The 17,011-nt window shown below is 41.4% G+C and overlaps 2 protein-coding genes across 18 annotated transcripts in view; both read right to left on the minus strand.

Annotated features, from left to right (window-relative positions):
• The window catches only part of LOC101481727 (abl interactor 2), a 31,939-nt gene extending 23,436 nt beyond the window's left edge, over positions 1 to 8,503 (minus strand). For all 17 annotated transcript variants that reach the window (XM_076879933.1, XM_076879932.1, XM_024798802.2 and 14 more), the window contains exons 1-3: positions 8,314 to 8,503; positions 643 to 810; positions 21 to 197 (exon numbers count right to left, since the gene is read on the minus strand). In XM_076879933.1, coding sequence (XP_076736048.1) covers positions 21 to 197; positions 643 to 810; positions 8,314 to 8,430 — 462 coding nt within the window. In that variant the 5' untranslated portion in view covers positions 8,431 to 8,503. The remainder of the gene's footprint in view (positions 1 to 20; positions 198 to 642; positions 811 to 8,313) is intronic.
• Positions 8,504 to 8,960: 457 nt separating this feature from the next.
• Positions 8,961 to 16,940, minus strand: cyp20a1 (cytochrome P450, family 20, subfamily A, polypeptide 1). Its single transcript, XM_004571272.6, has 13 exons — positions 15,007 to 16,940; positions 14,382 to 14,431; positions 14,034 to 14,200; positions 13,767 to 13,912; positions 13,508 to 13,675; positions 13,250 to 13,328; positions 12,533 to 12,645; positions 12,388 to 12,442; positions 12,061 to 12,181; positions 11,847 to 11,958; positions 11,454 to 11,518; positions 10,029 to 10,118; positions 8,961 to 9,881 (listed from the first exon to the last, which is right to left on the minus strand). Exons 1-13 carry the CDS (start codon positions 15,076 to 15,078, stop codon positions 9,728 to 9,730), a joined length of 1,392 nt encoding a protein of 463 aa, XP_004571329.1. The 5' UTR covers positions 15,079 to 16,940; the 3' UTR covers positions 8,961 to 9,727.
• Positions 16,941 to 17,011: the final 71 nt, after the last annotated feature.

The following is a 17,011-nucleotide window of genomic DNA, read 5'->3' on the forward strand; positions in this document are numbered from 1 at the left end:
AAAAAGCCCAGAAACAGCACCTTAACTCCGTGGCCCATGTCATCTAGCAGGCTGTAGTCGATGGGCTTGCGGATGTATCGCACAGGCCTCTCAGGGTTGGCCGGGGCGATGATCTTGTGCGTACGGGACGTGTTCTTGTTGGTGGTGAGGATGCCGATCTCCCGCCGTGCTACCTTCTCTTTGTGGATGTCCACCGTCTAAGGATGAGAGGCATGTTTTCATTTCTTAAAATTAAAACACTTATAGTCCTGAAAGCCTGCCAAGACTTTATTAGGAGGAAGAGGTGTTTCAGAGTGTTTCATAATTTAGGGTTTTGATTGCTTTGAAGTATCTGTTGCATGTTGAAACCCTTTTATCTTTCGATCCAGCGTGCAGCTCCAGCACACATATTTACCTGCAATGCAGATACACTGAATTATACATTCATTATCCACACAGTCACATCAGCGTCTGGTCCATTTGGATAGTAAAACTTTATTAAAACCTCATTAATCAGGCTTACACAGTGCTTAATACCCAATAGAAAAAGGACAAAGAGAATTAAAAGGCCATATTTAACTGTTAATTGTGCTTTGAGAACTGATGGAGGGGGTTCCTTCTTGGCAGGTGAGTCAAAAGCCTGATTTGTTTAACTTCCCTCACCTGTGAGATGTGGTTGATGGAGGACTCCATGCGGCGGAGCTGCGAGGCCTGGATGTCCAACATCTGCAGGACATTGTTGGCCAGCGTGTTGATCAGGTAGGCTACGCTGGCCAGAGACTGGGTGGTGTAGTTCTTGGTCTCCTCCAGCGCCCTCTGCTTGTCTGGAGACTGAAGAAGAGAAATGGATATTTGACTTTCAAAAGACACGATTTGCATTTCATGGAAAGCAAATGATGCAGGTTTTACAAAGTGATGAAAACTGAGGGAGCAGAGGGGAAAACACAGCCTGTGTTACCTGAGGACATTCTGAAAAAATGCGGACTTTAAGTGGGCCACCTTTACACTACAAGATTCCTGCATATTTTGTAGTGCTTGTTGTACTCAGATGAGTCTAACAGTTTAGACAAGGGCCATGTCAAAACACAGAGGAAATCCCACAGGGGGCATTTACACACTTCCAGGGCTACTTCTAGCCTGCTGTATGAGGGTGGGCAGCTACAAAGATTAGAGGTTGCAGCAGACGACTGGTTCCCCCACAGGGTTCTGGCATCTCTGAAACGACTGTGTTTGCATTTGATCCCTGACAAAAACAAGCAGAATATAAATGGATTGTTCCAGTCGGCTTGGCTTCTACAGGAAGAACAGCAGTCAACATCTGCACATTTATTCTCTACAAGTGCAGAAACATAAGAAGACAGAGATGTTCTGCTTTTGTGTCAAAACACTTTCTGTAATGAGTACTACAATATTGTGCAAAAGTCCTCATTTCTTTACATTTTCTTTGTGTTTTTGCATTTCAGTAACATACTACACCTAGTTCCCGTTTTCCTAACAAAACATAAAGTACTATCATCAGTGCCCTGATGATTACTGTAGCAGCAGGAACAGCAAGATGCATATTATTATAGGCTAAAGGTGATATCCACTCAAATAAAATGTCTATTATAATGCCAGCATCTCTTCAAAGAAAAAAAAAAAAAAAAGATGTTATTAGGCTGTTAATTCTGTAAAATTGGTCCATAAAAAGTACACAACAATGTTTAGGAATAACACTAACAAAGTAATTAAAAACGTAGTCCTTTCAAAGACCCTGCCGCCAGTCAGAAAGTGTTTGCCGAAATGTCAGCATGCAAACCAAGCAACTGTTTGCACATCTATACACTAGAGCAGGGCGATATGACCAAAAATATTTATCACGATATACATTTGAAAATTTGCGATAACGATATAACTGACGATATAATTGACACTAGACAAAATACTTTACAACTCCACAACTTTATTAGTGCAAACAAAAAACAAAACATCAATGTATTTTCACTTAAACAAGCAGATTTTTTTTTTTATGTTGATTAAAGTTATATAAAAATGTAACAGTGCAAATGCAAATTCCTTGCTGACAGTTTAACCAAAAGGCATTTCCAGTGGAAATTGGCCGACATATCCTCAGCATAACCATGTATAACATCCACAAAACTTAAAAAGAGGTTATACACACACAATACGGTAATATTATGTTGAAGCACAGTACGTATCACTCCGCGAGGCGCCTGCCTACGATAACCGTAATGCTCTGACAATCCATCAAGTGGTGCGGGTTCGTAGCTTAGCAAAGTCGTACTAAAACATCTGACAGATTTTTGAGCACCGTGTACGACATAAAATCGTTTCGAGGTCAGTAAACACAACCAAAATTCATACATAAGGCACACAGGATTATAAGGGGCACTGTTGATTTTCAGAAAAATCAAAGGATTGATTTTAAGTGTGCCGTATTTTCCAAAAAGCACGGTAATAACGACGGCCCGCTAGCATGCGCTACCTAAAATAGTGCTTTGTTGTGTATCTGACGGACGAAAGCTAAACCAGCTCCACACCACTCAAGTTGCAGCAATTTTACAAACCGATTCTAGTTCATCTGTTTCATTCAACGATCCGCTTTCACCCTTCTCATTCTCTGTCGCCGCCAGCTTTTTCCACCATGTGCATATGGAAACAGAGGCACTGTGCATGCGCATTTTACCCATATTCTATCGTGATATTTCATTTTCTTATCGTTGCCCAACATTATACCGGTATTACCGTGAACGGTATGATATGGCCCAGCCCTACTATACACACATTTTAGCCTACAGCCACTGGTGGCTGAAATCATCATTTAACCTCACATGTATAATTTAGCCCCTGTGGGGAAGACGGACTATCAGAAGAGAACGATACAAGCACAGAAAGAACACACACACTTCAAAAGAAAGTTCCCAGGCTGGAAATTAACTCATTCACTGCCATTGACGTCTATAGCCGTCAATTGCAGTGAATGAGTCAATGGGTTTAACTCATTCACTGCCAATGGCTGGCAGTGAATGAGTTAATCTAGGACTTCTTATTCAGTATTCATTTACTGTCATACAAGAGATTACAAACACGAACCTCACAGCCTCAGGAAGAACCTGCACCTCAGCTTTGAGGCTACACAGCCCTCTGTGCAAGGAGAGGATGGTGAACAGAGACAGACGGCTTTCATTTGAACTTGATTCCAAATTAGCTGAGCTACGGGTTTGTAAAAAACAAGCCCCAGTGGATGGATCAGCTAAAAAGACCCCTTTCCATGTAATTATCCAAACACACCTTATGAAGGACGATTTAATGGGGCTACAGGTTATGTTGAACCCGGCACATAGTTACCATTTAACTCAGTGCTGACCCACTAATGATAAATACCCACATGAGCACTTCAAAAAGGCATTAAAGAAGTTAGAGCTACTTCAATGCTAAAGAAAATATCATCCCAACACAAAAAGCAGTGCACAAAAAGTGGAGCCTGAATGCAGTCAGTGTCAGCAGGATGGAGAGCAAAAGGTTTCAGCACCAAGAAGCAAATTTGTAGTGAAGCAAGAGAAAAGAGCTTAGCGGCAGTGAAGTGAGTAGCAGGTAAAACAGCTGCAGCCGGCGTGAAAGCAGTGTTCAGAGGCAGCCGATTGGCCGTGGGCACGGCGTGGGCACGTCGACAGGAACATCAAAGGGCAGATGGATCAGCTAATGTTTCTGCTGGGAAACCGTGTTCCTTAATCCTCCGTGACACTGCACCGAGCGCAGCATGCGGGGTCGAGCTGCAGCACAAAGCCAGCACATAATGGTGTGAATGAAAGCAAAGGCAGACACCAAAAAAAAAAAAAAAAACATTTTTGCTTCTCAAATGTGGCAATTTGCAGCTTTAATTTGGTCTATGTGATCAAGCACTGCCTTTGTTTAGATTTAAACAAGTAATGTTAGTCTTTTAGCAATGATTAAGGGCTTTTTAAAAAAAAATTCTGAGCATTTTAGAGTCATAAAATATTCAGATTACTCATTTCTGTTTTTTTCCCTCTCAATCATAAGCAGCTACTTTAATAAAGATGAGTTATTTTCAAGGTGTTTTCTTAAAGACGCAGAACAAACTTCATTGTTCTTGCTTCTAAAAAAGACCATCGTAAGGCTGTAGATTTAAGCTGGGATAAAACAAGCTTCATTAAAATGTCATCTGAGGGTCTGCAAAAGTCTGATTGCTGTAGCTCGCCATTTCCACATAATCTGCAGTGTAACCAACAAAAATTAGTGGCGACAAAACCGCTCAGAGTTTCCTGTGTGCGAGAGACAGCAGCAGATTACCTGCATTGTTTGCAGCAGCCTTTAGGCTGTGATTGGATAGCGACTTATTGATTTTACTTTAAAATTCAAATTTAAGCAATGCTGTTAACGCCCCAAAATCCAGGGCTGCGATGCCAGGATAATAGGAAAGCCCACGTCTTTCCTTCTCTTCTTTATTATTTATTTATTTGTTAGTTTTAACAGGAAACCTTTGTACAAACACATCGAATCAGAATGAAAGGATATCTGGGCTAAACTGACATAAGACTGTGAGGAAAAAACAAAACACAAAAAAATGAGAGGCAGCATCAAGCAACAATCCGGGGATTTCAATGACGACTTCAATGAGCAGCACCCTCTGTGGTAATCAGTCTATTCCCTTTCATGTGAAACATGCAGCGCACTTTTTAAATTTTAAACAATCTCTCTCACACACACACACACACACCCCTAATCCAACTAGTTTAAGCATCTGGCACGGCATGCAAACAAATGACATCATTTACAGGAGAGCAGAGGACGCAGCGCTGCTATAGAATGAGGACAAGCAGGTTATGTGGTAAAAGTCACGAGAGCACCTGCTGGCACAGGAGAGACGGATTTAATCCAGTGATACGTATACGGTAAGAGAGGATGGATATCACTCCATTACTAAACCATAATTAACAATTTAAGTCAAAATGGGCAGAGACAAATTAAAAAAAAAAGAAAAAAAAAAGAAAAAGGTAAATTTCACTTAAATAAGTTATAACAGATTCAGAGCCTTTGCTGCACCCTTACTGATTGGGCTTACATGCATCTTCAACCCATTTTAAGTCAGAAAAACGCTAATTAAAACAATTATTTGCCCTAAAAAACATGTCCCCTCATTTGTACTGGCACCTGGTAGGCTGTCATTCACTACTAAATCTCAAGGGTAGCAGTAACGTTTGGACAAGGCTGCTTTCAAGCCACCACGCAAAAAAAAAAAAAAAAAAAAAAAAGCAGCAGCAGCACTGCTCTCTACACGAGTTGGACCAGTAAAACGAGCCTTTGTACAAACAGTATGACAAACATTCAGCCAAATACTACAACAGCTGTTAGAAAGCACATTTTGGGCCTCTTGAAAACAATATATCATAATGAGCTCTGGCACCAAGTAAAGGTAGCACATTACAAATATACCACAACTCTGCATAGTCATTTCAGAGCGAATACAGTGACCGAACAGCTTCCTGTCAATATCTAACTGGATCTCTGCTTCAAACACCCAAAAGTGTCCCAAAGCTTAATAATTCCTTTGAACAATGTTTCATCACGTTGTCTTGACAACATCAAACCACAGACTGTATGTTTGGTGTAAGAAGTCCCATTTTACCTTCTTGAGCTGAACATTGTGGTTTTTTGAAATGATGAGTGGCTGATTCGGCTGAGAAACCAATGACCGGCTCATACAGTAAGAAAGTTGTCGACCACAAAGTAGCACTCTATCCTCATCTTTTTGACTCTAATGGGAACCACAATTAACAAAAATAAACATCACAACATATCCAAAATGGCTTAAAACTAACAACCGAGTCCACACACACCAGAAAAGTAACAATCATCACCTCAGTATAAGGATTAAGAATTACATGTCAATGTAAGAGATTCCTCAAACCATCAGAACAGACGTGAGGGATAAACATGGCCGGAACAAAGAGGATTTCATTGGTTTCTATCATGGTTGTCACCACATGTAAAGCACCGGGACATGACCACACATAACAGCAATGACCTCAGCAACTTGGGTAGGTTGTGTTATAGGCTCCACAATCCAAAAGTCTGAATCAGATGTCAAAGATAAGACAGGCGTAGTGATGCTGAAAATATTTGCAGGACCGCTTTTGCTCCCCACCAAAGAAAATTGTGAAAATATTTTGCTCATTATTTCAGTTGTTGCCCCTTTTGTTTGTGGGTTTTGTAAGAATGTAGTTAGGCTAGAAATGACTCGGATCAGACAGGCAGGTAGGCAAGCAGGCGTAGGACCAGCACGGACGTGGTTCTTTTTTTGCCGGCTGGTAAACCAAACAGAATTCATGCACTTTTGATGGCACAGTGTTTGCCAACAGTGCATGGAAAAAAAAGAAGAAAAAAAAGTGACTTTTGTGATAAACGATCACTCCACAAATTAAAAAGTCGAAAGAGTCTGAGAGAAAGTAACTGATAAATAGAGGAAACACTCAATTATCCACTAATTGAGTGTTTGACTTTTCTGAATAGTTTCTGGGATGCTTAGAACTCGAATTGCACTGCTGGAAAGAGTTTATTTTGATGCACCTGCTGTTTTCTTTGCAAATTTGCATCATAGGATTGTTTTTTTTGTTTTTCCTGCAGTGTATATAAAAATTGCTGTATCTCCAAAATAAAACTATGAAGACACTCAAAATAAATTTCCTGTTGTTGTAAACTATTTTTTGCAACTTTTTTGTATTTAAAGTTTTGAGGGAAAAAACCTCTTAAATTTCTCCAAGTAGAAATATATGTAAAAAAACAAAACAAAAGCGATTTTCAATTTTTTTGTAGTTTATTGCACTTTTTTGCAATTAATGTAGTTACTATGGACTTAATGCATACATATTATTAAAATATGGGCTATAACAGTTATTTAGCAACTTGAAATGCTCCCACAAATGGCACTACAACATGTAAAAAAATAATATAAGCTCTGGCGGACTTGGTTCTATAGTAGGTCTTAAAGGGTTAAATAAATATCGTCAAATAATCGCGATCTCAATTTCAGTGAAAATAATCGTGATTATCATTTTTGCCATAATCGAGCAGCCCTACTTTGAAGTCTGTGAATACAAACATCTCACACACTAGGGATTGGTTTTGTTAGTGAAACATCCCTTGACTGCAAACAAGTCCTGGGCGTGGAGTTCGAGCAAACACACCTGTGGCATCATGTGAATGACAACCCGAAATATTAGTTAGCAGGTTTAAATTCCTCAATGACTAATGCTGTAAGAAGTCTGCTTTAAAGTGAGACAGAAAAGGACAGAAAATATGAAAACGTAAGAGGTGAAGCATCACACTAAACATTCTCCTGATGCTTCCTGCTTCTGTCCAGCTGATCTATAAGTGATAACATCCATCTGACAGCAGCTGGGAAAACCTCACAGGGCAACCTGCCAGACAGCAAGCTGCCAACATCCACCACCTCTCTCCTCCTTCTTCTTCTTCTTTCCAGGGCAACTTGTCAGACCTGATCAGCCCAGCTCATCAGGGATGTCAGATTTCAGCATCACACCTTGTGTCCTAGCTTATTCCCTGATTTCTCACCTACTGAAAGCTGGCCTGCGAGTGTGTGATGAGTGGAGATGCCGAAATGAGATGAGATCACACCTGCAGAATTTCAAAGCATCTGAATGGCTGCACTCACACACAGGCAGAAATGTATCCACATCACCCCCCTCCCCTCTCCTGCACGGAGGTGCACATGAATGGCTTCAGGCTGAGCATTTTAAAAGGGTTTTAAGTGTGGCTGCTACATCAACAGCATCATAAATCAGTTGTTTGTAACGCTGTCACGGCGGGTTGTCTCCTGTCACAGCCTATCAGAGGTTAATCTGCCTTGATATCGCGTCCCACATCTGAGGCCGGAGCCTGATCAGCTGGCTGGCAGTGATTGATCCCCGCACGGAGCACAGAAATCGATTTTCACGGTGCCTGCTCGGTGGTTTGAGGGGTGATGACGAGCAGCAAGCTAACGAGCTACCCGGCTAACCCACCACGGTGGGATGCACAGCTCACACACATCGTTACACAGAGGAAAACAAATAGCGGTATGAATCGGGTGGGGAATTGCCACATTATGAGTTTGTTATCTAATTTTAAAAAACAAACAAAAAAAAACCGCATCGGCAGCAGGTTGTTGCTGCGCTAGCCGAGGCTAGCTGACAGCACGGCTGCACCGCATCGGCAGCGCTAGCATCAGTTAGCCTAGCACCACTTCGCTCCATTGAGAAAAAAAAGAAAGAAACAAACTACACCTTCTTCCCCTCCACGGTTGTGTCAGCCTACCTGGACATAGTTGCTCTCGCAGTACTCCGCGACTCTTTCCAAATTAGTGAAGCTGTCCAGCAGCGCGCTTCGTCCCGCTGGAATCTCCTCTTCCAGAAGCATTTGTAGCTCCGCCATTTTCACATCTTTAGCGGAGAGGTGCGCTCTCTGGCGCCCCCGTGGCCGCCCGCGGTACCGCAGGGCTCTCCCCACAGCCGGGCTTCCCAAAATTAATAACAAAGCGGCATCACAGCACACTCCCACTGCTGAGTGCTTCAGAGGTTATTTATTTCTCTTTCTTTCTTTCTTTCTTTAATTAGTTTTCAATTCAGAAATATTTAACTCAGCGAATAAAACATTTCATAACTATATATTAACTACTGTACGCAATAAAAACCTGTAATACATTTCCTGGACTCATTTTTTATTACTCTTTAAGGCTTTAGTTACTGTGAAGCCAGTCTGGAGTAGGAGAAGAAAATAGGATTTTGCTTCCCCTTCTGTAAAGCTCTCATAACATTTCATTTAAAGCTGCAACAATCACTCAATAACTAATCACTGAATAACTTTCTGGAGCTAAAAGCGCCTCCTTCCCCCTGTAGAAAGCTGAGATGCTTTTACTATTTTCTGGTCTCTTATACACCAACCTGTTGATCCAATAAACAAAATAACAGCTATTATTGATTTATTATACATGTTCAGGCCCAATTTAATTTAAAATGTCTTGCACATGTGGGCTGGAAATACACACTGCTTAGCACTTGATCATCACAAGTTGGTGGATCTTCAGGGATATCAGTGTTTCCAACAGCAGATGAACTGGAGAGGCAACAAGAAGACAACCCCCATAAAAGGTTTAGTAGGTTGTGGCCACAGACTTTTTTTTTCTCGAGTTCAGATTTTTCCTGGTAGCATGAGGCGATGTCTGCCCAACACAGTCTTGAGGATGTGGAGAAGATACCAGGATGGTAGAAAGGCTCATCAACCCAGAAGATGCTCATGCGCATGTTTCTTCCCAAACTAGAGAAACAGAAACAGACTCCATGAGGGTGGCCCGAGGGCCCAACATCCTTTTAAAAGGATCTGTGTTCAAAGCCCAGTGCTTTGCAGTTTGACTGGCTTTCACCAGAGACCACCAGAACCTAGCAACTCCAGCTTTACTCGTCGAGCCTCCCTCCCTGAAGAGACAGGAAGCGTTCGACAAACTAAACCTGTGAGTGGAAAAAGCTAATGTCATGCTTAAGGCCTCAGTGGTGGTACAAGGTGGGTGAAACAGCCTTTAAAATCCTACAAATTAAGAGTGTCAGTCCAAACTACTGGCATCATGATGGGGAACTACGATGACGTCTAACAGGGAATACTCTGCTGGTAATTTCATTCAGTGATGTTAAATGTGTTGCTTTTTGCTCTTCATCGTTTTCTCTAAATCTTTGTTTTAGCTGCTTCTTCTGCTGACGGTGATCCAGGTTTCGTCCTTCGGTGCGGATACCAGCTCGGATCGGATCTCGGCCACTTGCCCCTTCAGTCGGTGGAGCTTCAGCTGCCGCACCAACGTGCTGAGGACGACCGTAGCCACAGTGTAGGCAAACCTAACGGAGACCAAATAGTGATTGATGCAGGACATCCAGGTGTAGAAGAGCTTCAAATAGTTATCAAAACTTCCCAAAGTTGGTCTAATGAAGTCTGCTTTCACAATTAGCAGTCTGAGTGACAGAGTGTGGATAATTTCCTCTTACCTGAGCTCTGGACACGTCTGATTCCCTGAGAATCCGAGCAGACAGAAGCTCTTCCTGGCCGATTCTTCCTCGAATCGATCTGGGTCAAACCTGAGGGAGGATTGAAGTATTCACCAAACCAGTAAACAGACATATTACAACTTTAACTTGGAAGAAAAAAAGCCCCTCACTGTGAAGCTGTCACATTATTTTAACTGCAGTTTATTTGATGGCTGCAGATTTATGTTACCTGGTGAAGGCAGATGAATGCCCGGTGATAACTGTGACATGCACCTGTAGACTTAACAGGAAACACCTGATAATCCAGCGAGCTCTACACGGTAATGCTAGCAGGTTTTATTTCCACCCACCGGTTAGAATTAACTTCAAAGCAACCCCCCCACAAATAACAGCTAAGGCTGATGACAAAATGCCATTAGTTTTGAAGTTACTTATGAAATAGAGGAAAAATTAAATAGATGTGTTGATGATCAACTAAATTATTTGAGCTCTTCCTGTAAAATTTTTCCTAATCCATTAACTAAATGTTGACCCCTGGTGGAGCTACAACAAAAGTTTCAAGCTCACCAAATCGATATTTGAGCCTCTGGGATGAAACCGCTGCCAATCAGATGCTTTCCAGATGGTATTGGATGGTGGATCAAAATCTGACTGCACTTTTCTTTGTTTATAATCGTTACTTTTAACAAGATCAGATATGTTGTCACTGATTTTCAGTCCAGTTCTTGTGTAATTTTCATACCTCAACCTTTCTCCCTGATTCCCTTCAGTAAGAATGGCTTCTTCACAGCAATCCATCCACTGAGACTTCCATGAACAGTGACAGATAAGCTGAAGTTTAAGATGCATCTCTTAGCATGCATCTTTTTGTCCTGAACTTGTTCAGTTCCCTCAACATTTTTAAGGACATGCTGCACAACACATCGAGATGTGTCAACCTTTCAGCTAATAGCTCTGGAAAAATGCTATTTTATGTCTGTTAAAGACAAAGATCAGATTTAAAATCTTTTCCAAGTTCTCTGTTATGTGTAGACACGACACTGGTTCATAGTTGAGTTAGGTGCCTTTGTAAGGTTTTAACAATTCATTGGTTAAGGTTGCTTAACACACACACACACACACACACACACACACACACACACACACACACACACACACACACACACACACACACACACACACACACACAAAGAAATGAGGGGCTTTTGCACAGCATGGTACCTCTTAGTCTAGTAAGGGATACCATACTAGTCCCAGAATATAAATAAAGTACTGGGAATGAGCGTTACAGATCCTGTTTTATAGAGTGATAATTTAGTGACCCAGTACAGTTTTCTTTGTATTGCAGATTTTGAATGAGTGGGATTTGAACTGGCAGCCATTTTTAAACTGGCTGAAGAACATGTCAAAACCAAAATGTCAAACCTGTAAGGGCTGCTCCAGGTTTCCTCATCTTGTAGAACCACTCCTAAGGCGTAAATCACCAACGTCTGAAAGTAACAACAACAACAACAACAACAGTGTTTACGTGTAACAAAACTGCTGTATTTTAACCTCAGCTGGGAAAACTGAGGGAACAACGCACTTTAATAGGGAAGGAAGAAAAATAAAACAAAACAGGAATATCACTTGCTTGACTTTAAATAAACATTCAAAAGTTGCATCTAAAAAAATAAAATAAAATAAAATCCTCGGTTTATGTTTCTTACGCTATTTAATGTTTCTATCTGTTCTTGTTTACCATTAACACAGCAAACACTGTGTTTGTGCAGCTGAAATAATCTGGCTGAGAGCCGCAGACTCCGGGAAACCGGATACCTCTTTGGGGATGACGTGCTGATCGACTTTGCCCTCCACTTCCTGAAGCCGAGCCGCGACGGGGGTGAGCTTGGCAGTCCTCACCGTCTCGTTCAGGACCTGTTGGCAGTATCTACGCGAGGACGGAAATGCGATCGCATCAACGTTATTGGCTGCACCGCGTGTGAAGGACGACTCAAGAACGCCTAAATACGTAAAAGTCCAAAAGGCTTACCTGAGCTGAGGAATCTTGTCGAGGGAAACCGGATCAGAACCCAACACGTCCTCCAGCTCCTGGTGCAACTTGTCCTGCACTTCCTCTGAATTGGACAGGAAGTAAAGAGCCCAGATACACACTGCCAAAACACCACAGTGTGTAATCTTAGAATCAGAATAAAACAACATTTTGCTAATAAAAGATAAATAAAAGTTAGCTTTTGTTTGCTTTTAGAGCTAAAAGTTCATTACATTATTGTTAAGTGCCTATCAGACAACTCTGGGAAACTGTGCTTATAAAAACTGTATCTGGCAGGCTTCACATCCTCTGATTCAGGCCACTTACAGTTCGCAGCGATGACACATCCAGCCAAAGTGAACACCATGCAGTCCTCCATGATCTGAAACAAACAATCAAGATTTCAGCGTTTTTTTTTTCTTACCTCTGTGAAAGCGCTGAGGATGTAAAGCAGAAGCTCATCAGCATTCACCTGTCGCTCTGTGAAGTTGGACTGCAGCAGAGCGTCCACAAACACCGCCTGCTTCCTCTGGGCTTTCCTGTCCTTCGCCACAGACAACAGCAAAGACTCCATCTCTGACAGAGCTGACCACCGAGGAGGAAAAAACAAGATGAGAGCCGTGGCGACTCCGACCACATTCAAGGGCTCAAAACCAGAGGAACCCACCCGAGGGATTAATAAAGTTCTATCTAATCTAATCTAATCTAATCTGACATCCTAGCCCGGCACGGCTCACAGATTTTGTCCCACAGCTGCTGGACAGGCCCTTTAAAAACATCTGAATCATCAAAACCTTGAATGTGAGGTTCCCCTGTCTGCACTAATAGGGTAAAGGGTAAATTATTCTCACACCTGGGGAGCCACTTTTTGAGAACCTGGTGTCAGAGTTACATGAAGTGACATGAACAAGTGCCAGACACTCTCTGTGGGGTTACACATTAAATGCAGTCTTTGCAGCCCTTTCAGACAGCACCCAAAATAGCATCTGTCCTTGGCAGGTAAATCCCTATCGATCCTATCCAAACAAAGCCTGTCTGCTGATTAAGGTGGTAACCGTGAATGTGCTCGGTCTGTCTGTCAAGAGGCTTAACACAGAGATAACATCGGAGCCTCTGCAGACTTTCCATTTGGCTTCACCACACAAAGCCAGACACCGCTCCCACACGTTGACACGCCTCCTTCGCTCACCCTTCTCATAGTGCGCTTTCCTGCTGGAGCTCTTCTCCAGGGAGCCGTCCAGGTAGCCCTTTCCAATTTCTGACCAGATCTGGAAGCGTGAGTCAGAAGAGCAAAAATAAATAAATTAATAAAAATCAATGATCAGTTACAGAGCCTTAAACTCCCTGCAGAACTTTAGCATGGTGCATTTTTGATTAGCATCCCAATAAAGTAAAGTTTTGTGTCCCCCAAGCTTACTGCACAGAGGTTTGTGCTAAAATTTCTCACCGCATCGTGGTTCTTGCGGAAGGCAAGGACCTCAGTGTCGTCCCCGAACCGCTCGCCCAGAGCCAGTTGGGTGACCGTCTTCATGGCCAGGCCCAGCAGGTGGGCACACAGAGGCGTGTGCTGACCCTCTGGGAATGACTTCCACTTTTTCACCAGCTCATCCACCAGCTAAGAAACAAGATATCAGTTAGCAGGAAGTGTGAGGAAGTTTTTGGTTTTCTTATTTATTTTAGAAAAATTTTTTCTTGGCTTTGGAAACCTTGAGCACAAGCGGAAAGTTGTTTTTCAGCGTGCTGTTGATGGCACTTTCGTACACTTTTTTTCTCATGATGGACTCGCTGGCCCCACCTCCCATCCCGGACTTGTAGCCGAGCAGCGACTTCAGCATCGTTTCAAAGGAGTCGGCTAAAAAGGAAGCAGGAAACAGCAGATTTATGCATAAGGATGTTCTTCTTTTCAATTAGATATTTTTCCCAACAAATTCCTGAGTGTAAGAAAAGCTGCTGATCCAAACTGGTTTGCTTACTAGCGTGGTTGGGGTTGATGTGTTGCTGAAGCTCGCTTACGGAGCCCAAGCTGACCACAGGGCGACCACCAAACCAGAACGAGGCCACGGAGCCGTACTCATCATGCAGGCCGACGAGGAACTCATGCAGACTGCCTCTGTCGATGATATCCTGCAGGTTTCCATCCCTGGAGAACAGAAAATAGAACATTAACGCACATATGCTTATATTTACTGACAAAAGCTATTAGGATGACAGGACCCTTAAGAAGCTAATTATTATGCACAATGTACTATATTTTACAAAATGCTGTTACTGAATAAGAGTTAACAGAAGCAGAAAAAATAAAGGTAAAGATGAAAACTTACTTCTCATCTGTGGGGTTGAGACCTGGGATACCAGAGGCCCTTCTGGATGACTGAAAATATGATTAGAAATGAGATTTTGTTGTTTAACACAAATACAAGTCATTAAACATGAGTAGTTTTTCTCACAGTGGTGTCCACATGTCTACTAAGTCTTTACATAATTTAAAATAATGGCTCTGCCTGTCGGAAAGCGGGTCCCATTCAGAACCTCTTTGAAAAATACAAAATTTAACAATTTCTTATTGAATGGCATGCGCATATGGAACATGATATCGTTTAGGGATGTGAAGTAAATTAGTTGGAGTTTAGAAATAAATCGGCTTGTAACACAAACACATAAAGGAAACTGATAAAAATGAAAGAAAAAAAAAATCTCGTTTTCGCTCATTCCGTCTTCTTGAAGTTGGATTTCTCTGGACTAGGTCAATGAATATTATATTAAATGGGAGCCGAAATGTGCAAAATACACTCCTTACTCAATTAATCTCTTAAATAGTTCAGAATAATGTGCTCCAACTCGTGAACAAGAACTAAAACATTTAAAAGCGCTTTTTGGTTGGGACACTGGGATGAGGGCAACAGCCCGCTAATGTAGCAAGCTAACGCCAAACTTGCAGGAACTTACCGGGTACAAATAAAGGACAGCGCCCACCAGGATGATGACAAAGGTAACAGCAAAGATGGCAAAGTCCAGCATGATTGCTCGCTGTTATCAAACAGTTTCTGCTAACTTTTATTCACGTGTATTTGAATGTTTCCACCAAAAACCTCAAGATATATCACTACCACGTCAACATCAACTGCTCGGTTATCTGTGTTCGATTATACAGCCTGGATCGCAGGCAGAGCAAACCAATGGATCTTAGGAAAAAGCATGACACCAAGGAGACACAAAACACGGGCAAAGACAGACAAAACGCGTTTTGTCTGTCTTTGTCCCTTTGTCGTCGGGACACAAAACAAGATCAAAGAAACAGAAATGTTGACAAGTGAGACACAAAATGATCACAAATACATAAAATGACATAAAACAACTCAAAGGGACACAAAATGACCATAAAGTCATTTTATAATGATGTAAAAAGACACACACAAAAAATCACACTGAGCAAAGGCATAAGAAACTACAAAGAATAAAAATAAAATCACACAAAGAGATACAACATGAGTAAAAATATACTCAAAAACACAAAAATGAGAAATAAGCACATAAACAGGAGCAAGGACATAAAACAACTATAAAAAGAAGAATGAACAAGACCAGAGACACTAAATAACCAGAAAGACATAAGATAAGACACAAATGACACCAAAGGGACAAAAAACAACTACAAAAGGGATCGCTAAAAAGAAAAACAAAAAGAAAAGTGAAACAAAATGACGCAAAATGATGACAAAGGGACATTAAAAAGACATTAAATGACATAAAGAGAGAGAAAAACATTATGAGATGAAAAAATGACTAAAAGGGCACAAAAACACCAAAGTGACAATAAAGAGATGCGAAACATGCACAAAGACATAAAAACAACACACTAAACAGCCACAAAATGTCCACAGAGACATGAAATAAGACACAAAATTACAAGAAAACAGAGACAAAACTTGACCAAAGTGATACAAATGACAGAAAGGTGATATAAAGCAACTAAACATGGACTACAGTCACACCGGAGACACAAAATTACTACAGAGGGACACAAAAAAGACCAAAGTTTACAATAAAAAGACTCAACATGACACCAAAGACACACAGGAAAAAAGACCAGACACCACATGTCCACAAACATAAACTAATAACCTAAAATAGGACACAAAATCACTCAGAATTATTATTTTTTTTTAGAAAACGCTTTGTATTCTGCTCAAATTAAAACTGATACATTGACACTTCAGCTCAGATGTCAGTGTAAAATCCGCGGTCAGCATTACATTTAGCTGCCTTTCAGTTCAGTTCCATCACAGCTGCTCTTCAGCTTTTCTAGAAGCCTTTTAGGATCTCAGATGATTTTTTTTTTTTCTTTGACTCATCTCTGTGTTTATACCTCAGCTATGCCATCCTTTGGTTAATGCACTTCAACTGGCCTGAATTTCCACTTCCAGGTTAATTTCATTAGCTTTCAGTGCAGCGCAGTAACACCATTAACTACTCCTTGGCATGATAAGTACTTTTACTTTTGATATGTTACAATGCTTTTGCAGTTAGACCAGCGGTCCCCAACCCCCGGTGAGTCGTTTGGTACCGGGCCGCGAGAGTTGAGGCTCAGGTGTGAAATGTATGGTTTTCAGGGTTTTTATTGGTTTTCAGTGTTATTTTGTTATCGTTTTTATCGTTAACTCGGTTTTCCTGGGTCTTTTCACGTGTGTTATGAATAAATCTTGTTTTATTTGGTACCGGTACTGGTTTTATTTTGTTGTATTTATCCGCGACACCTTAAAGGCCGGTCCGTGAAAATATTGTCGGGCATAAACTGGTCCGTGGCGCAAAAAAGGTTGGGGACCGCTGCTGTAGACCATGTAAATCAATTCAATTCAATTAAAATTTCTTCATAGCTCATTCAGTGTGCTTCAGTAGCCTGGGCAAGCAGAAAAACAGTGTAGTGAATGCAGTGAATGCTTTCTTTCAAGGG

The sequence above is a fragment of the Maylandia zebra genome, linkage group LG23 (genome assembly GCF_041146795.1).
Source record: "Maylandia zebra isolate NMK-2024a linkage group LG23, Mzebra_GT3a, whole genome shotgun sequence".
Taxonomy (NCBI): domain Eukaryota; kingdom Metazoa; phylum Chordata; class Actinopteri; order Cichliformes; family Cichlidae; genus Maylandia; species Maylandia zebra.